Source organism: Sus scrofa, chromosome 2 (genome assembly GCF_054392235.1).
Source record: "Sus scrofa isolate SSC_HxYL_T2T_F1_AM1 chromosome 2, Sscrofa_HxYL_maternal_Yorkshire_Landrace_v2.0, whole genome shotgun sequence".
Taxonomy (NCBI): Eukaryota; Metazoa; Chordata; class Mammalia; order Artiodactyla; family Suidae; genus Sus; species Sus scrofa.
Window position 1 is genome coordinate 15,002,344 of NC_139384.1, and position 15,946 is coordinate 15,018,289.

The 15,946-nt window shown below is 39.0% G+C and overlaps 1 protein-coding gene across 1 annotated transcript; it reads left to right on the top strand.

Annotated features, from left to right (window-relative positions):
• The first annotated feature begins 9,751 nt into the window (after positions 1-9,751).
• Positions 9,752-10,687, top strand: LOC146405170 (olfactory receptor 5F1-like). The gene has a single exon (XM_085015171.1). It carries the CDS (start codon positions 9,752-9,754, stop codon positions 10,685-10,687), a length of 936 nt encoding a protein of 311 aa, XP_084871297.1.
• Positions 10,688-15,946: the final 5,259 nt, after the last annotated feature.

Consider the following 15,946-nt stretch of genomic DNA (forward strand, 5'->3'; position numbering starts at 1 on the left):
AGGAAGTTTAGGAAACTCATCTGAGGCCACATAGCTAAAAGGGGTAGAACCAAGTTTCAAATCTAGCTTTCTTTTTTAAATTTTTTAAAAAAATTAAATATAGTTGCTTTATTTCTTATTTATAACTGCCTCCACACGCTAATTTCAGTCCTTTCCCAATTTTGCTATGAATCTTTTTTTTTTTTTTTTTTTTATGGGAGAAATTTAGGTACGAGCAACTATGGCATTTCTTTTTTTTTTTGTCTTTTTGTCTTTTTGCTATTTCTTGGGCCGCTTCTGCGGCATATGGAGGTTTCCAGGCTAGGAGTCAAATCGGAGCTGTAGCCACCGGCCTACACCAGAGCCACAGCAACGCAGGATCCGAGCCGAGTCTGCAATCTACACCACAGCTCACGGCAACGCTGGATCGTTAACCCACTGAGAAAGGGCAGGGACCGAACCCTCAACCTCATGGTTCCTAGTCGGATTCATTAACCACTGCGCCACGATGGGAACTCCCAATTTTGCTATGAATCTTAATGATTCTAGATGAGGAATCTCACATTTTTGCATCACATAAAATAAACTCTGCTGTTATTTTTTATTTTATTTCATTTTATTTTGTCTTTTTGCCTTTTTCTAGGGCCACACCCACAGAACATGGAGTTCCCAGGCTAGGAGTCCAATCGGAGCTGTTGCTGGTGGCCTACGCTGAAGCCACAGCAACGCGGGATCAGAGCTGAGTCTGCAACCTACACCACAGCTCATGGCAATGCCAGATCCCCAACCCACTGAGCAAGGCCAGGGATCGAACCCTTGGCCTCCCGGCTCCCAGTCAGACTCGTTAACCACCGAGCTATGACGGGAATTCTTGCTGTTATTTTTATATAGTAAATGAATCCCAAACTCAAGCCAAGGTATTGGATTCTCTGAATGAACACATAGAAGTCATTAATGATTGTTGTTACCATTGTTGTTGCTTAAGATTCCAGAATGTTGCCTACATTTTCTGTTTCAAAATCGATTATTCATATTTATATCTCGTCCCAATTCATTGTCTGAAAAAGTAATAGACATTGAATTAACTTTATTAGATTAAAAGAATGACTAATAGCAAAATGTAGCAAGCGTGGCGCTGGTCGTCCCATTTGAAGATGAGCACTCTAGCTGCAAATACCACATAATTTTTAGAAACATAAATTGTTAACTCAGTGGCAGTGAACCTCTTGGCTCCACAGCCAAGAAGAATACCTTGCTGCATTTGAATTGAGGAAGGCTTCCTAAAAGTTCCCTGTGTGAGGGGTCAGTGTGGGTCAGGAAGATGTGGTTATTTACCTGTAGAAAACACTCATGAAGAGAACATTTGAAACTGGTTTCTAGAATGAAGAAAGACATTGCTGGGAGATGGCAGCCTCTAAAGCTCTCAGTGTAGATTTGTCCACAGTGATGAGAAGAGGTGGTGGCTGTATTATCATCGCATGTTGAATGAAAGCAATGTGTGCTATGAGAAGGAAAATAAATGTGAGACATTCCTATCTACACCCCTGTTTCTACAAGAATTAGGGAAGGTCAGAATCTGGGGATGCCACCATTTATGCTGGCAGGGCATCCTCAAATATTGGTGTCTTTCCTCCTTCTTTTCTTCTTTGAGTCACTTTATTTATTTATGTTGTTTAGTCATTTTTTTCTATTTTTTTATTAAAGGATAGTTGATTTACAGTGTCATGTTAATTTCTTCTGTACAAACATAACGACCCAATCACACATATACACATTTTTTTCCTCCTCCTATCTTCCATCATGTTCTATCCCAAAGACACTGGATATGGTTCCCTGTGCTGCACAGGAGGACTTCATTGCTTATCCACTCTAAATGTAATAGTTTGCACCCACCTCTCCCAAATTCCGGATATTGGTTTCTGAATATAGTAGTCCTCTCAATACCTACCACCTACACGAGGAGACTGCCTTGTTTTCCAGAAGAAGAACCATTGCTCTAGTCATTATTGGTGCCAAAGAGATATTTTCCAGCAGTGGCCAACTCAGTTATTGCCAGGGTACAAGATCACTTCTGTACAAATTTCCTTCAACATAAAAGGCAGACCAGACCTTCCTAGATTTGTGTCTGGAGTTTCGACCACTTACGTAGCCTCCGAAATCTTCTTTTAACTGGCACTTCTCTCTGAACAAGCCTTTTAAACTCTGCATATCAATGTTTCTTTGGGAAATCTATATCCTTTGTCAAAGATCCAGGTCCATGTTGGAAAGGAAGAGGAATATTTTCCTCTGAAATTAGAGGAAAAGTTAAATAATGCCTTGTAAAAGGGTGACTTGTGCCAACAGTTGGCATAGGAATCCAGAGGTCATGATCAGTGGATAAGCGATGGGGCAGAGTGTATAGAGGCAAGGTGAAGCATTCACAATTTGGACCATTATTGTAGTTTAAAAACAGTGAGAATCTAGTCAGGGTCAGTGGATACAGAAATAGAAAGGCACCTCAAAAAGTAAAAAAAAAAAAAAAACAACTGATTTTTAGTTTAGTTTGGGGATAAAGGTGTCATTCTCAGGTTTCATACCTCTATTTTTTAAACCAAAATGTGCAGTGTGTGTGTGTGTGTGTGTGTGTGTGTGTGTGTGTGTGTGTTTGGTTGTGGTAATGAAAAGAATGTACTTTGGAAGGAAGTTATTGGCTTCAGTTTAAAACTGGCCTTGAGAACAACTAGGTAAGATCATTCTGCAAGTTTTCTCTATTTTATTTCAACATTGAATACATGCTTAATACTGCAACATGTTTTCTTCAGTGAAAAAGGTATGAAAACACACATCTCCATTCCCCTGCTTTATCTTCCTACCTCTAACATAATGGAAACTGATAAGAGTAAAGCATACATATAATATTCCAAAGAAAACATCCCTCAACTAGGAAGCAGTGTCTACCAAGTGGTCTGGAGGAAAAGTTTTTCAGAGTTGGGGTGTCCTGCTCATCAATGGACCCTATCATTTCAAACCCCCAAATCAATTTCCAGTCTCAAGGTAAAAACAGAATCACAGTTTCCTCGAGTTTTGAATTCAAAAGAGAAAAGGAGCAGAAACAGAGAGTAAGTGGTAAAGATCCAGAATCAGAGGGAGAAGAGCAGTGAAGAGCAGACAAAGTACCACAAACTGGAGATGACCTGTAATCTAGAGAAAGCATCGCTGAGGCTGAACTATAATCTGGGCCACAGCTGCCACCTATGCTGCAGCTGTGGCAATGCTGAATCCTTTATCCCACTGTGCCAGGTGGGGGTTTGAACATGTACCTCTGCAGTGACCCAAGCCCCTGCAGTCAGATTCTTAACCAACTGTGCCAGAGTGGGAACTCCAAAGAGACATTTTAAATTTAGTTTGAGTGACTCCAGGTTGACTATTTCTTATGGAATTCAAATATAATATTTTAGGTTTTTTCCATAAATATTTGAGTGATTAAACATAACAATTCATGGAGTCTTGAATGAATTGCTGTATTCATATTATCATTTTATTTAATAAGGTCTAAAAATGAGTGAATAGTAATTATTGCATGCTTTCTAGATGTCAGGAATTTTTGCCACGCACTTTATTAAAACAACTTAATTTCCATAGCATTGAAAAGAAACAATGGAGCCAAAATAGTTTAAGCAATTTGCCAGTCATCCATTAGAGTTTCTCCAGCTCTATAGCATGCAGATACATACTGCATTATACCACATACATATCATGCTTACTACCACGGATCCAGTGAAAAATCACAAGTTCTGTTATTTGAGGTCCCTACATTAAGATTATATCCCATCATCATTATTTTTTTGCCTTTTTTTGCGGGGGGGGCACTGCTCCTGCAGCATATGGAGGTTCCCAGGCTATGGGTTGAATCAGAGCTACAGCTGTCAGGCTATATCACAGCCACAGCAACACAGGATCTGAGCCAGGTCTGTGACCTACACCATAGCTCATGGCAACGCCAGATTCTTAACCCAGGGATCAAACCCCAACCTCATGGTTACTAGTCGGATTCATTACTGCTTCCCCACGATGGGAACTCCTATATCCCATCATTATTTAACTGATCCGCTTGCACTACATAGGAGCAGAAGATTGCTGTCTAACCAATAGTTGTCTTTTCACTGCAGTGTTAAGTGCCACTATCAAAGAAAAAAAAATATATATATATGGAGAGGTATTTTAAACAAGAATGGTTTAAGATCCTGCTTATAAGTCTGGAGAAAGAATTAAATGTTGAGTAAGTCAGGGATGAAAAAATAAAGACAAGTAGACCAGAGATATTCTCATCCTTGTCTCCTCAGCCTCATACTGGTGATTTGGTCTTGATGAGTCCCTTATACTTATACTAATTGCAATGCACACTTATGTTTTATACACGAATATAAATCCACCTTAAATCCACAGACAGAAAGCATCAAGGATGCTTATTTTACAGGTGAGCAAAATGACTCATGAAAACATATATCACAGGGCACTATCTCCAATCACTTGTGATAGAACATGATGGAAGATGATATAAGAAAAAGAATGTGTGTGTGTGTGTGTGTATGACTGGCTTACTTTGCTGTACAGCAGAAATTGACAGAACATTGTAAATCAACTGTGCTTTAATAAACAATGAAAAAACATATGATATCATGTAGATGTGGAATCTAGTTAAAAATGATACAAAAGAATGTATTCACAAAATAGAAACAGATTTGAAGATTTCAGAATCAAAGTTAAGGCTACCAAAGTAGAAAGGTGAGGGGCAGAGATGAATCAGGAGTTTAGGATTAACGCATACACATTACTACATATAAAATAGATAACTAATAAGGATCTATTGTATAGAACAGGGAAATCTACTCAATATTCTCTAAGAATCTATATAGGGAAAATAATCTGAAAAAGCATGGATATATGTGTATGTATCACTGATTCAATTTGCTGTACACCTGAAACTAACACAGCATTGCTGGTCAACTATATTCCATTAAAATTTAATCAGTGATTGGTCTAAAAGTGGCAGAAACAGGCTTGAAACCTGGGCTGTCACACGCTGACCTACTATTCTGCTTTTGCACATAGTAATGGGTCAGAACAGCATGTATACTAAGGTTAAGTGATACATCCAGTCTCATTGTTTGTCCTTTTTTAGCAACTACAAAATGTAGAAAATGTGTAACTCAGATTTTATAGTTTACACATATCAGTTTTTATCCAATACCAGTTACCAATTTTTTTTTTTGCATTAGTATGTAAAATAGATTTTCTTGAATATGTGGTGTGGGATAAGAGGACATATTTACATAGTTCATCCTCTTGCAGACTGATTTTTTTTTTTTGTCTTTTTGCTATTTCTTGGGCCACTCCCGCGGCACATGGAGGTTCCCAGGCTAGGGGTCTAAACGGAGCTATAGCCACCAGCCTATGCCAGAGCCACAGCAACGCGAGATCCAAGCAGCATCTGCAACCTACACCACAGTTCACGGCAACGCCGGGTCGTTAACCCACTGAGCAAGGGCAGGAACCGAACCCGCGACCTCATGGTTCCTAGTTGGATTTGTTAACCACTGCGCCACGACGGGAACTCCTTGCAGACTAATTTTTAAATCCTCAAGTGATTTATCTGTCCATTCAAATTCCATTTTTCCTTGATATTTTTAAGTTTGGGCTGATTTTCTCCAAGAAAGTGCTTAAAGTCCTTTGTATCTTTTCCCTTGAAATATATTGAGCACCCAAAGTATTCCCTCTTTTGTTTTTCAAAGCAATTAATTCTAGATTCAATGTTAAACCTTAAAACTTGTATTTCCAGCCTCTTTGGAGCACTGATTATAAAGGTAATGGGGAAAGATCCATTTCAGTAGGCAGTAAAGTGTATCATTTAAAAATAAAGACATGTGGTACATATATACAATGGAATATTACTCAGTCATAAGAAGCATGAAATAATGCCATTTGTAGCAACATGGATAGGCCTAGAAATTATCATACTAAGTGAAGGAGTACCTGTTGTGGCTCATTGGAAACAAACCCTACAAGTATCTATGAGGATGCAGGCTCAATCCCTGGCCTCACTCAGTGGGTTAAGGATCCAGCAGTGCCATGAGCTATGGTGTAGGTCATAGGTGTAGCTTGGATCCCACATTGCTGTGGCTGTGGCATGGGCTGGCAGGTACATCTCTGATTCGACCACTAACCTGGGAACTTCCATATGTTGTGGCTGCAGCCCTAAAAAGAAAAAAAAAAGAATTTATTATATTAAGTGAAGTAAGTCAGAGACCAATATCATATGAGATCACTAATACCTGGAATATAATAGAAATGATACAATAGAATTTACAAAACAGAAACAAACTCAAAGATTTTGAAGCCAAATTATGTTTGCCAAGGTGGAAAAATGGTGAGGGATGTATAAGTTAGAGGCCTGGGATTGATATAGAGAATAGACAGGTAACAGGGGACCTACCATATGGCACAGAAAAATTTACTCAGTACTGTGTGGTAACCTATATGGACAAGAATCTGAAAAGGAGTGGAGCTACACACACACACACACACACACTCATATACACAAATGTATATAACAGATTTACTTTGCTGAAATTAACACAACTTTGTAAGGCAAATGTATTCCAATAAATTCAAAAAAATAAATTACAAAACCTCATAGTGCTTATGCAGGGAGGAAGAAAGTTAAAGTGCATGAAAACTCTGATACATTTCAGATCATAGGTTAATATGTGAGTATGCCAATATTATATTTTGGGTGTGGACAATATGATAGTCTATTCCCTTGCTGAGATAGTAATGGGAGTGTACATTATGGAGGATTTCTATATACCAAAAAGCTTTTTTGCGTAGAACTTGGCATACATTGCTTTGTTTAATTTTTATGACAACCCAGAAGTTTGATATAATTAGCCCAATTTTATTCATGAGGACAATGAGGAAAAGGACAGGAAATTAAGTTGTTTTGCAAATACAGTTAAAAGCCTTGGTCTTAGGGAGTAAAACAACTGCTTGATGATGACCTGAAACATCACATAAGCTCATCCTTTTCTTAAATTGCATAGTTAACTCTCATACTTTAGAAAAAAAATTACATATTTGATAATTATCCAGCAGGGAGTAGTTTTCAATGGCATGATGATAAGGTCTTTACCAGTCAAGTTTTTAAGTACTGCCTTGCATGACTGCAGAATCTATCATTAGGTACAGGGGAACTGTATCTATTCTGATGACTGGAAAATTGAATTTCATAGAATATAATACAAGCATGTGTATTCATTTACAAAAATATATGTGTGTCTCTATGTAATAATCTAAGTGACTAAGTAATATGGAAGAATCTAACTGACGAAGATAAAATGGAATTTGACAGGAAAATTGGGGAGCTGGGTATTGATTCTTCAGAGTCAAAATTATATTCAGTTTCTAAAAACTCAATTAAATACAGTTGAGAGAACAGAAAAGAGGGAACGCTCATGCTTGTGTCTATAGCAAAGCCCAACAGCAAGAAGAAGGACTCCTCTCCCTTCCTGCAGAGGATGCAGCCAGTGAAAGTCATGGACTCTTTGCTTACCAGAGTCCTCTAAAACAACGTTCGCTTCCTTTCTATGAAAGAGTTCTCTTGCCCTTGGCTTGCGGGAACTTCCAGGTGGCTTGCCATGGTTGCAGACCCTACGTTGCAATTCTCTGCTGATCCCTAATAAACTCATCTTTGCTGGAGAACTGCTGGACAGTCTCTTAGTTTTAGGTCAACAGAGTCTATTCTTACAACTCCTAACAATTGGTCGATGGGAAATTCAGTTAATGGCTTCAAAATTTCCTTTTCTCTTCTTAAAAATAGGTAAAATAACAATGGCAATCTCAAAGACTATCATAGAAGATTGAGAGTTTAAATGGGAAATGATGGATTATGAGATCATAATGCAAATACAGACTCTCTGTGCATATGGACACTCAGTACCTGACATGGAAATTCTGGAGGTTCACCACCTTTTAAGACCAAAATCACAGACAGTTCAACCAGCAAGGTTCTGAAATAATAATAAAAAAAACTTAGGGTTTCTTACAGATTGTCTTATTCGCTCAAGGTATCATATTTCCTTAAACAACAGATGTAGTTAACATCCCCTTCTCATTTATTTTACTCAAGAACAGAGCTTGATGGGAGGCTAAATTTACCTAGACAAGGGAGGGATACACACACATACACACACACAAAACACACACACAGGAGAATAATAACTTAGTAGTGGGCCTTTGTAACATTTTGGAATAAGATAAAACCACAAAGAAAGAGGCAAGCAAATAGCCAATTAAAATCTTTTTTTTTTTTTAAACTTTGGGGCAAAACTTTAAAGTAGCACAGAGACCAGGAACTGCTTTTTTTTAATTACTCAAAGAATTTTATTACATTTATAGTTGTACAACAACCACCACAACTAAATTTTATAGCATTTCCATCCCAGACCCTCAGTGCATCCCCCAACCCCCAACCTTTTTCATTTGGATAAAAGTCCCACATATTACTTGATTCCATTAAATGTCTGTGATTATACCTTCTTTCCTTTTGAGACTGGAGTTGCCATCTTTAGAGAATTGACTTCAATTAAAACCTATAATCTAGTCCCCACGGCTTCCCAATCCTCTTTAAGGAAAACAAAATAAAAGGGCAGCAGTGTCTATTGACGCAGAAGATGTCTCAATTTTTTACGAAGAGCTATTTCGATTTTTCCGTATGTTCATTTCCTTGGCAAGAGGAAACATGTCTTCTCTTTTACTTTTATGCCTCAACTGAGATATTGGTGATTCTGATAAAAAGGAAAATAAAAGGCTATACAAGTAAGACCCTGGGAGGAAGTTTTGAGTATCTGGTGCAGCCTTTCACTTGGACAGGTACAGTGGCTGCTACTGCTACTGGGACCTTAAGCTGACAGTGTGTGTTGTCCTGAGAATGGTTGTTTGGTTCCCTGCTAGAAACACGACAAAAATATACTGAAGAACATGATGGATGGCAATGTATTTGTCATCTGAAGCTGGCCATTTTGTCTGCTTTTGCATTTGGGGCGGCAATACATGGATTTAGGAGTTGAGGGACATACGGAGTGGTCTTGAGGAGGGAAAAACCCCTGCATTTGAGTGAAATAGACATACCTGTTGAGAGAAAGAGAGACGCTTCATCGAGGAGAGTTCTGCACTTCGCCTTTTGGATGTGGACTGGACGAGAAAGACGAGGACACATGCGTTGCATTTGCAGACACTGAAGGGAAATATGTGGACTTACATCAGATATTTGAGAGTCCTATGCCCCAGATTCAAAACAGACAGTTGCTTAGGAAACCCCAAAGCTTATTCATTTGTCACTGATTTTACTCTTATATCAGTCACTCTCTTTACCACACTCTAGTATCCTAGTGTGTTTTTCAATCTGTCAGTAACCTCATGAACATTTCTACTGTTTCTTGTACATTTAGACAGTGAGAAATATTAGAACACATGTAATGCATTTTCGGAAACTGAGATGGACTATGAGAACTTAGACCAGAGATTTGAGAGCCTTGCAATCCAGATACAAATTCCTCATAAATTGCAATCCACTGATTTTCTTCTTGCTTGTCACTCTATTTGCTATACTTATTACCCAAGTTTTATTTTTTTCATGTGTGACTAAACTTATCAACATTTCTACTGTTTCCTGTAAGTTTTGCAGAGGGAAAGATTTACATCTGATTCAAGGTTAAGTGTACTCTAATTGTGATACATGGTCAAAAAAAATTATACTTTGCTGACTGAGTTCGTCCTGTTGGGGTTAGCAGACACACCGGAGCTACAGGTGACTCTCTTTCTGCTCTTTTTGGTGATGTACACACTTACAGTCTTGGGGAATGTTGGAATGATCCTCTTAATCAGGGTGGATGCCCGACTGCACACACCCATGTATTTCTTCCTGGCCAACCTGTCCTTTGTGGATGTTAGTTACTCATCCACCGTCACTCCCAAGATGCTGGCAGACCTACTATCAGAAAAGAAGACCATCTCCTTTGCCGGCTGCTTCCTGCAGATGTACTTCTTTATAGCTTTTGCCACGACGGAATGCATCCTGTTTGGGTTAATGGCCTATGACCGTTACGTGGCCATATGCAGCCCTCTGCTTTACTCCTTGATCATGTCCAGGAGCGTCTGCCTACAAATGGCAGGAGGGGCTCTTACAGCAGGACTGTTGAACTCCATAGTTCACACAGGTTACATAAGCAGTTTGCCATTCTGCAAGTCCAATGTCATCCACCATTTCTTCTGTGACAGCCCTCCGATTTTTAAGCTCTCATGTTCTGACACACACCTCTATGAAATGATCGTGTCCACTTTTGCTGGTGTGAATACAGTTGGGACTTTGCTGGTGATCCTCACCTCCTACTCCTACATTCTCTTCTCCATCCTTCGTATGCATTCAGGCGAGGGGAGACAGAAAGCATTCTCAACCTGTGCCTCCCACCTGACAGCTCTCATTCTGTTTTATTCCACTGGCATCTATACTTATCTGAGACCTATCTCCGGCTACTCCCTGAATCAGGACAAAGTGGCTTCCGTGTTCTACGCAGTGGTGATCCCCATGCTGAACCCTCTGATCTACAGCCTCAGGAACAAGGACGTAAAGAAGGCTCTATGCAATGTAATTACTAGGAAAAGGGTCCCTTGAGTTTTGGCACTGGTTTTTCGTTTTGTTTTTTTTTTTTGATTAACACTAAAAGCGAATGTTTATTGTACTGCTCAGTGGTGCTCTGCTTGGCAACTTAAGTACATTATTACATGTAATGTTAAATGGTAGCTAGCATTCAACATATGCTTGAAGAACTCTCTAATGGTCAATGTGAATTGTATTTATTATTTTATTTAATTTATTTTTTTAATTTATTTTTTCCCACTGTACAGCAAGGGGATCAAGTTATCCGTACATGCACACATTTTTCCCCCACCCTTTGTTCTGTTGTCACTGTTTTTTTTAGATTACTGAACAAAATTGTGTAGTAATGAATTTAGTGAATTTTGAAATGGTAGGTCAAGTTTACAGGTAGAATATGTGAGGATACTTTCTGAGTAATCACGTTTTCTTATTACTCAAGCACAAGTACCTAATTAAGCAGAAATTACCAAATTTATGTAAGAACATTGAACGATCAACGTCTCATTCTATAGTTCCATTGAGTTCTCAAAAACCAGTCTATTTAGGAAGCAATCGAGATTAGGAAAATAAAAGATGAAGCATTTAGACTCAAAAGTAACCATATCACATGAAACTAACCAAGTTGGAATACTTGTGATTGTCAGTTAATTTTTTTCTGAAGCATATTTCCATCATGTATGTTTTGTAAGAGTTCTTTACATAGCACATGTGACCAAAGGTTTTAAATTTAAATTAGAATGATTTCTATATTATTTCATTTAACTGTTTCCTGGGAATATTCATAAGTCAAGATTCAGGAATGTCGTTTTAATTGCAACAGTGAACTCCTCAGGGTTTATTTCCTTTATCTCCAGCAAACACACACATGTCCACGAAAGAGTGAGTATGAATTTGCATGAAAGAGTGTTTTTTAGAAAACCGCTGTCTGATTAGAATGCACCAGGTAGAACACTTTTTCTGCCATTCTCTTCATTTCTTCTCAAAATGTTCCTGTTCTTCTCTTATGTTCTCTCTTCTAGATGATACACACACCAAAAGCCACCTGCACACACCTTGAGCTACTACGAAGCTTAACCAGTGCATTATTCTAAAACAGGTCGATTAATGTTAACTGGATGAATCTGAAACATACTCTTTGGGGAGGTCCCTTGTGGCTGGTCAGGTTAAGGACCTGGCACTTTCACTGCTGCAGTTCTAGTCACAGCTGTGGCTGGAGTTGGATCCCTGGCTGGGCACTTCCCCATGCCACAGGAACTGCCAAAAATACATAAAGCATATTCTTTACAATACGCTCTAGTACATCCTGCTTCTAGAAATCCATTTCCAATAAAGCCCTTTAATGCTAATCTTCATATTAGAGCCCAGCTCGAATATGAAGGTGGAATGGGAGTTGGATTAGTTGGAACTCCAGTGGAAATTGGGAGGGTATCAGGGCTTGCTAAATGATGGCCTCATGTATAGATTTTTGGAGGGACATTTCCCATGGCCCCTCCCTTGTACTTGCTACTGAATTTGGTCCTGATCGAAGCTGTGATGCTCCAGTCATCTCGGATATGGCAAAGCAGACCTGTGACCTTTCACCAAAGGTCCTCCAGCTCAAACATCTGGGGCCCTCTGTGGTTCATGGAGTTGACCTTGGTCAGACGAATATTCATGAAGGCATTTGTGTCATCTGTGCCAGGTAGTTCAAGACCTGTCACGAGTAAATACTAAGATCGTACTTCTGCCGTTAAATGCTTGAACTTCTCGTAAAACTTAGGAATGGAAGTATTGTGTGTGGGTTGAAATCCAGTTATTCCAAGCTTTGGGTTTTTGAACATGTGATGTTTTAAACCATGGTCTCTCTTCTGCAAGTTTGTCTTTTATTTTTCATTAACCTCACTTGCAAAGTCTGCAAATGTTTCTAATTTGAAGAGACATTAGCTCTTAATGATACTGGCCATTTGTAATTAATTGAATGTATGCTTCTTAAATGAACTTAGATTATGTTGAACCTGTAATTCTTTGTAGAAAGAGTTTTTAAACTTATCATATTTTCTTGCTTGGTTTTGAATATTTTCTCAGGTCAGTCTCCCAAAGCAATAGAAATTAGATCAAAAATAAACCCATGGGACCTCATCAAACTGAAAAGCTTTGGCACAGCAAAGGAAACCAAAAGAAAACAAAAAGACAACTTACAGAATGGGAGAGAATAGTTTCAAATGATGCAACTGACAAGGGCTTAATCTCTAGAATATACAAGCAACTTATACAACTCAACAGCAAAAAAACCAATCAATCAATGGAAAAATGGTCAAAAGACCTGAATAGACATTTCTCCAAGGAAGATATACAGATGGCCAACAAACACATGAAAAAATGCTCAACATCGCTGATTATAAGAGAAATGCAAATCAAAACTACCATGAGATACCACCTCACACCAGTCAGAATGGCCATCATTAATAAATCCACAAATAACAAGTGCTGGAGGGGCTGTGGAGAAAAGGGAACCCTCCTGCACTGCTGGTGGGAATGTAAACTGGTACAGCCACTATGGAGAACAGTTTGGAGATACCTTAGAAATCTATCCATAGAACTTCCATATGACCCTGCAATCCCACTCTTGGGCATCTATCTGGACAAAGCTCTACTTAAAAGAGACACATGCACCCGCATGTTCATTGCAGCCCTATTCACAATAGCCAGGACATGGAAACAATCCAAATGTCCATCGACAGATGATTGGATTTGGAAGAAGTGGTATATATACACAATGGAATACTACTCAGCCATAAAAAAGGATGACATCATGCCATTTGCAGCAACATGGATGGAACTAGAGAATCTCATCCTGAGTGAAATGAGCCAGAAAGACAAAGACAAATACCATATGATATCACTTATAACTGGAATCTAATATCCAGCACAAATGAACATCTCCTCAGAAAAGAAAATCATGGACTTGGAGAAGAGACTTGTGGCTGCCTGATGGGAGGGGGAGGGAGTGGGAGGGATCGGGAGCTTGGGCTTATCAGACACAACCTAGAATAGATTTACAAGGAGATCCTGCTGAATACCATTGAGAACTATGTCTAGATACTCATGTCGCAACAGAAGAAAGGGTGGGGGAAAAAACTGTAACTGCAATGTATACATCTAAGGATGACCTGACCCCCTTGCTGTACGGTGGCAAAATAATAAAAAAAAAAAAGCACTTCTGTAAAACATGTTCATAACATTTTAAAAAAATTTTTTAACGTAAAAGAAATTTAAATTGCAAAACCAAGAAGAGATTTTTAGTTGCTATACTGAGTGTGATTTTATCCTTCTCTTCTTCATTTACAGTCTGAAATGTTTCAACCCTCCCTTGTGAATGTAGGTTCTTTGTGCCTCTTTGCTAGCCTATCTCCATTGCTTCCTTTTTCTCTGATTTTCCAAGTCTTTTCTTTTACTTCAGTGTTTTATCTTACCACATTCCCCACAGAGGCAGCTCTCAGTCCACGTTTTGCATTTTTCAAAGTTCCTTGAGTAATTTGCTTAGGAAAATTGAGGAAAGAGGTTTGAAGTGCATGCCTTAGGCTTTTTTTTACTGAGTGTTAATTTGCAAGATAAATTAGAGACTGAGAAAACCTGGGAGTGTGGCACTTTAGAGATGTTGAAAGAGTACATCAACAAGTTGGAGGGAATTAAATAACCAATATTCAAGAATCACATGGATCCAAGTCAATAACCAAAAAAACAAAAAAGAGGAGAGAGACATTTACTAGGAGACAGAATCTTGCATTTAGGCAAAAACTGTGCAGAGACAGTTTGTTATTAGAATAAAATAATATGTTTACATTAATTTGTTAAATGTAAACAAACATACAAAACAGACTTTTCATAGGACTATTAAAATGGCAAAAGTTTTCTATTTGCAAACAATGATAAAGTAAGTGTTAGTACGGACGTTAAGAGAAGCAGTAATCCTATTTCCTTCACCCTGCTTACATAATGTCAACCACAGGGTAGTAGTTCATAACCATGTTTCAAAAGCACAGAGAGAGTCAGTATGAGGTAGAGAAGGTCAAACCCAAAGGGTCAGAGATGGTGGAAAAAATCCCAGGTGAATGGTTGAATGGCTGTGAGAACACATAAACCATGGAAGAGAAATGGACAGAAAACCTTATTAAAAATAGATAGCTTTATTTAAACATATGGCTTTCTTGAAATCCTTTGCTTTATGGAAACACTTTGAAAGCAAATAGTTTCATTGAAACAGTATGGACGATATGTCATAGCGTAGTTGGCATCACAAAGCAGAAATAGGGTCACTGGTGGCTAAGCTGACATATAATGTACTGCTTTGGCGGGAGAATCTGCATGTACTATCATCAGCATTCTCTTGGCATTTTGTCATATTAATCCTACCGGGAAAACACTGCATGTAACCATGCACTATCCTTAGGTCTCGGACAAGTGCTTGGGATATTTTACTCAATTAAGAAATATTATGATCCCGTGGAATTCCTGTCACGGCACAGAGGAAACAAATCCAGCTAGGAACCATGAGGTTGCGGGTTCAATCCCTGGCCTCGCTCAGAGGGTTAAGGATCAGGCATTGTTGTGAGCTGTGGTGTAGGTCACAGACGCGGCTCAGATCTGGCATTGCTGTGGCTGTGGCGTAGGCTGGCAGCTGCGGCTCCGATTGGACCCCTAGCCTGGGAACCTCCATATGCCATGGGAGCAGCCCTAAAAAGACAAAAGACAAAAAAAAAAAAGATAGAGATTATGATGCTTAGATTTTATACTAAAGAAAATGATAAGTATTTGTCCGGGAACTTCAAGTTTGTGCAAAGAGGAGACCCACCTAATAAGAGCTATGCCCAAAACTCTGAGGTGTGAGTTGGGTTCAAAGTAATCGACATCCTGAAACTGTATGAAGGTTTTAACCTTGTGTTAAAAGACAAATAAAACTTAAAAATATATTTCTTAGTCATGCTTATGTTTTTGTGTGTGTGTTTGTCAGTTTCATGCATACAATGGTCAAGAGAAAACAAAAGGATGAAAAGAATGTATAGACATTCCCCTTGTGGCTCAGAGGTAGCGAATCCTACTAGTATCCATGAGGACGTGGGCTTGATCCCTGGCCTTGCTCGGTAGGTTAAGGATCCAGCATTGCTGTGAGTTGCTGTTTAGGTCGCACATGTGGTTTGGATCTGGCATTGCTGTGGCTTTGGCGTAGACCTGCAGCTGCAGCTCTGATTCAACCCCTAGTCTGGGAACTTCCATATGCCATGGGTGTGGGCACAC

Bases quoted from the DNA above. Each gene is read 5' to 3' on its own strand.
- LOC146405170 (XM_085015171.1), top strand. From the start codon at position 9,752: ATGGTCAAAAAAAATTATACTTTGCTGACTGAGTTCGTCCTGTTGGGG.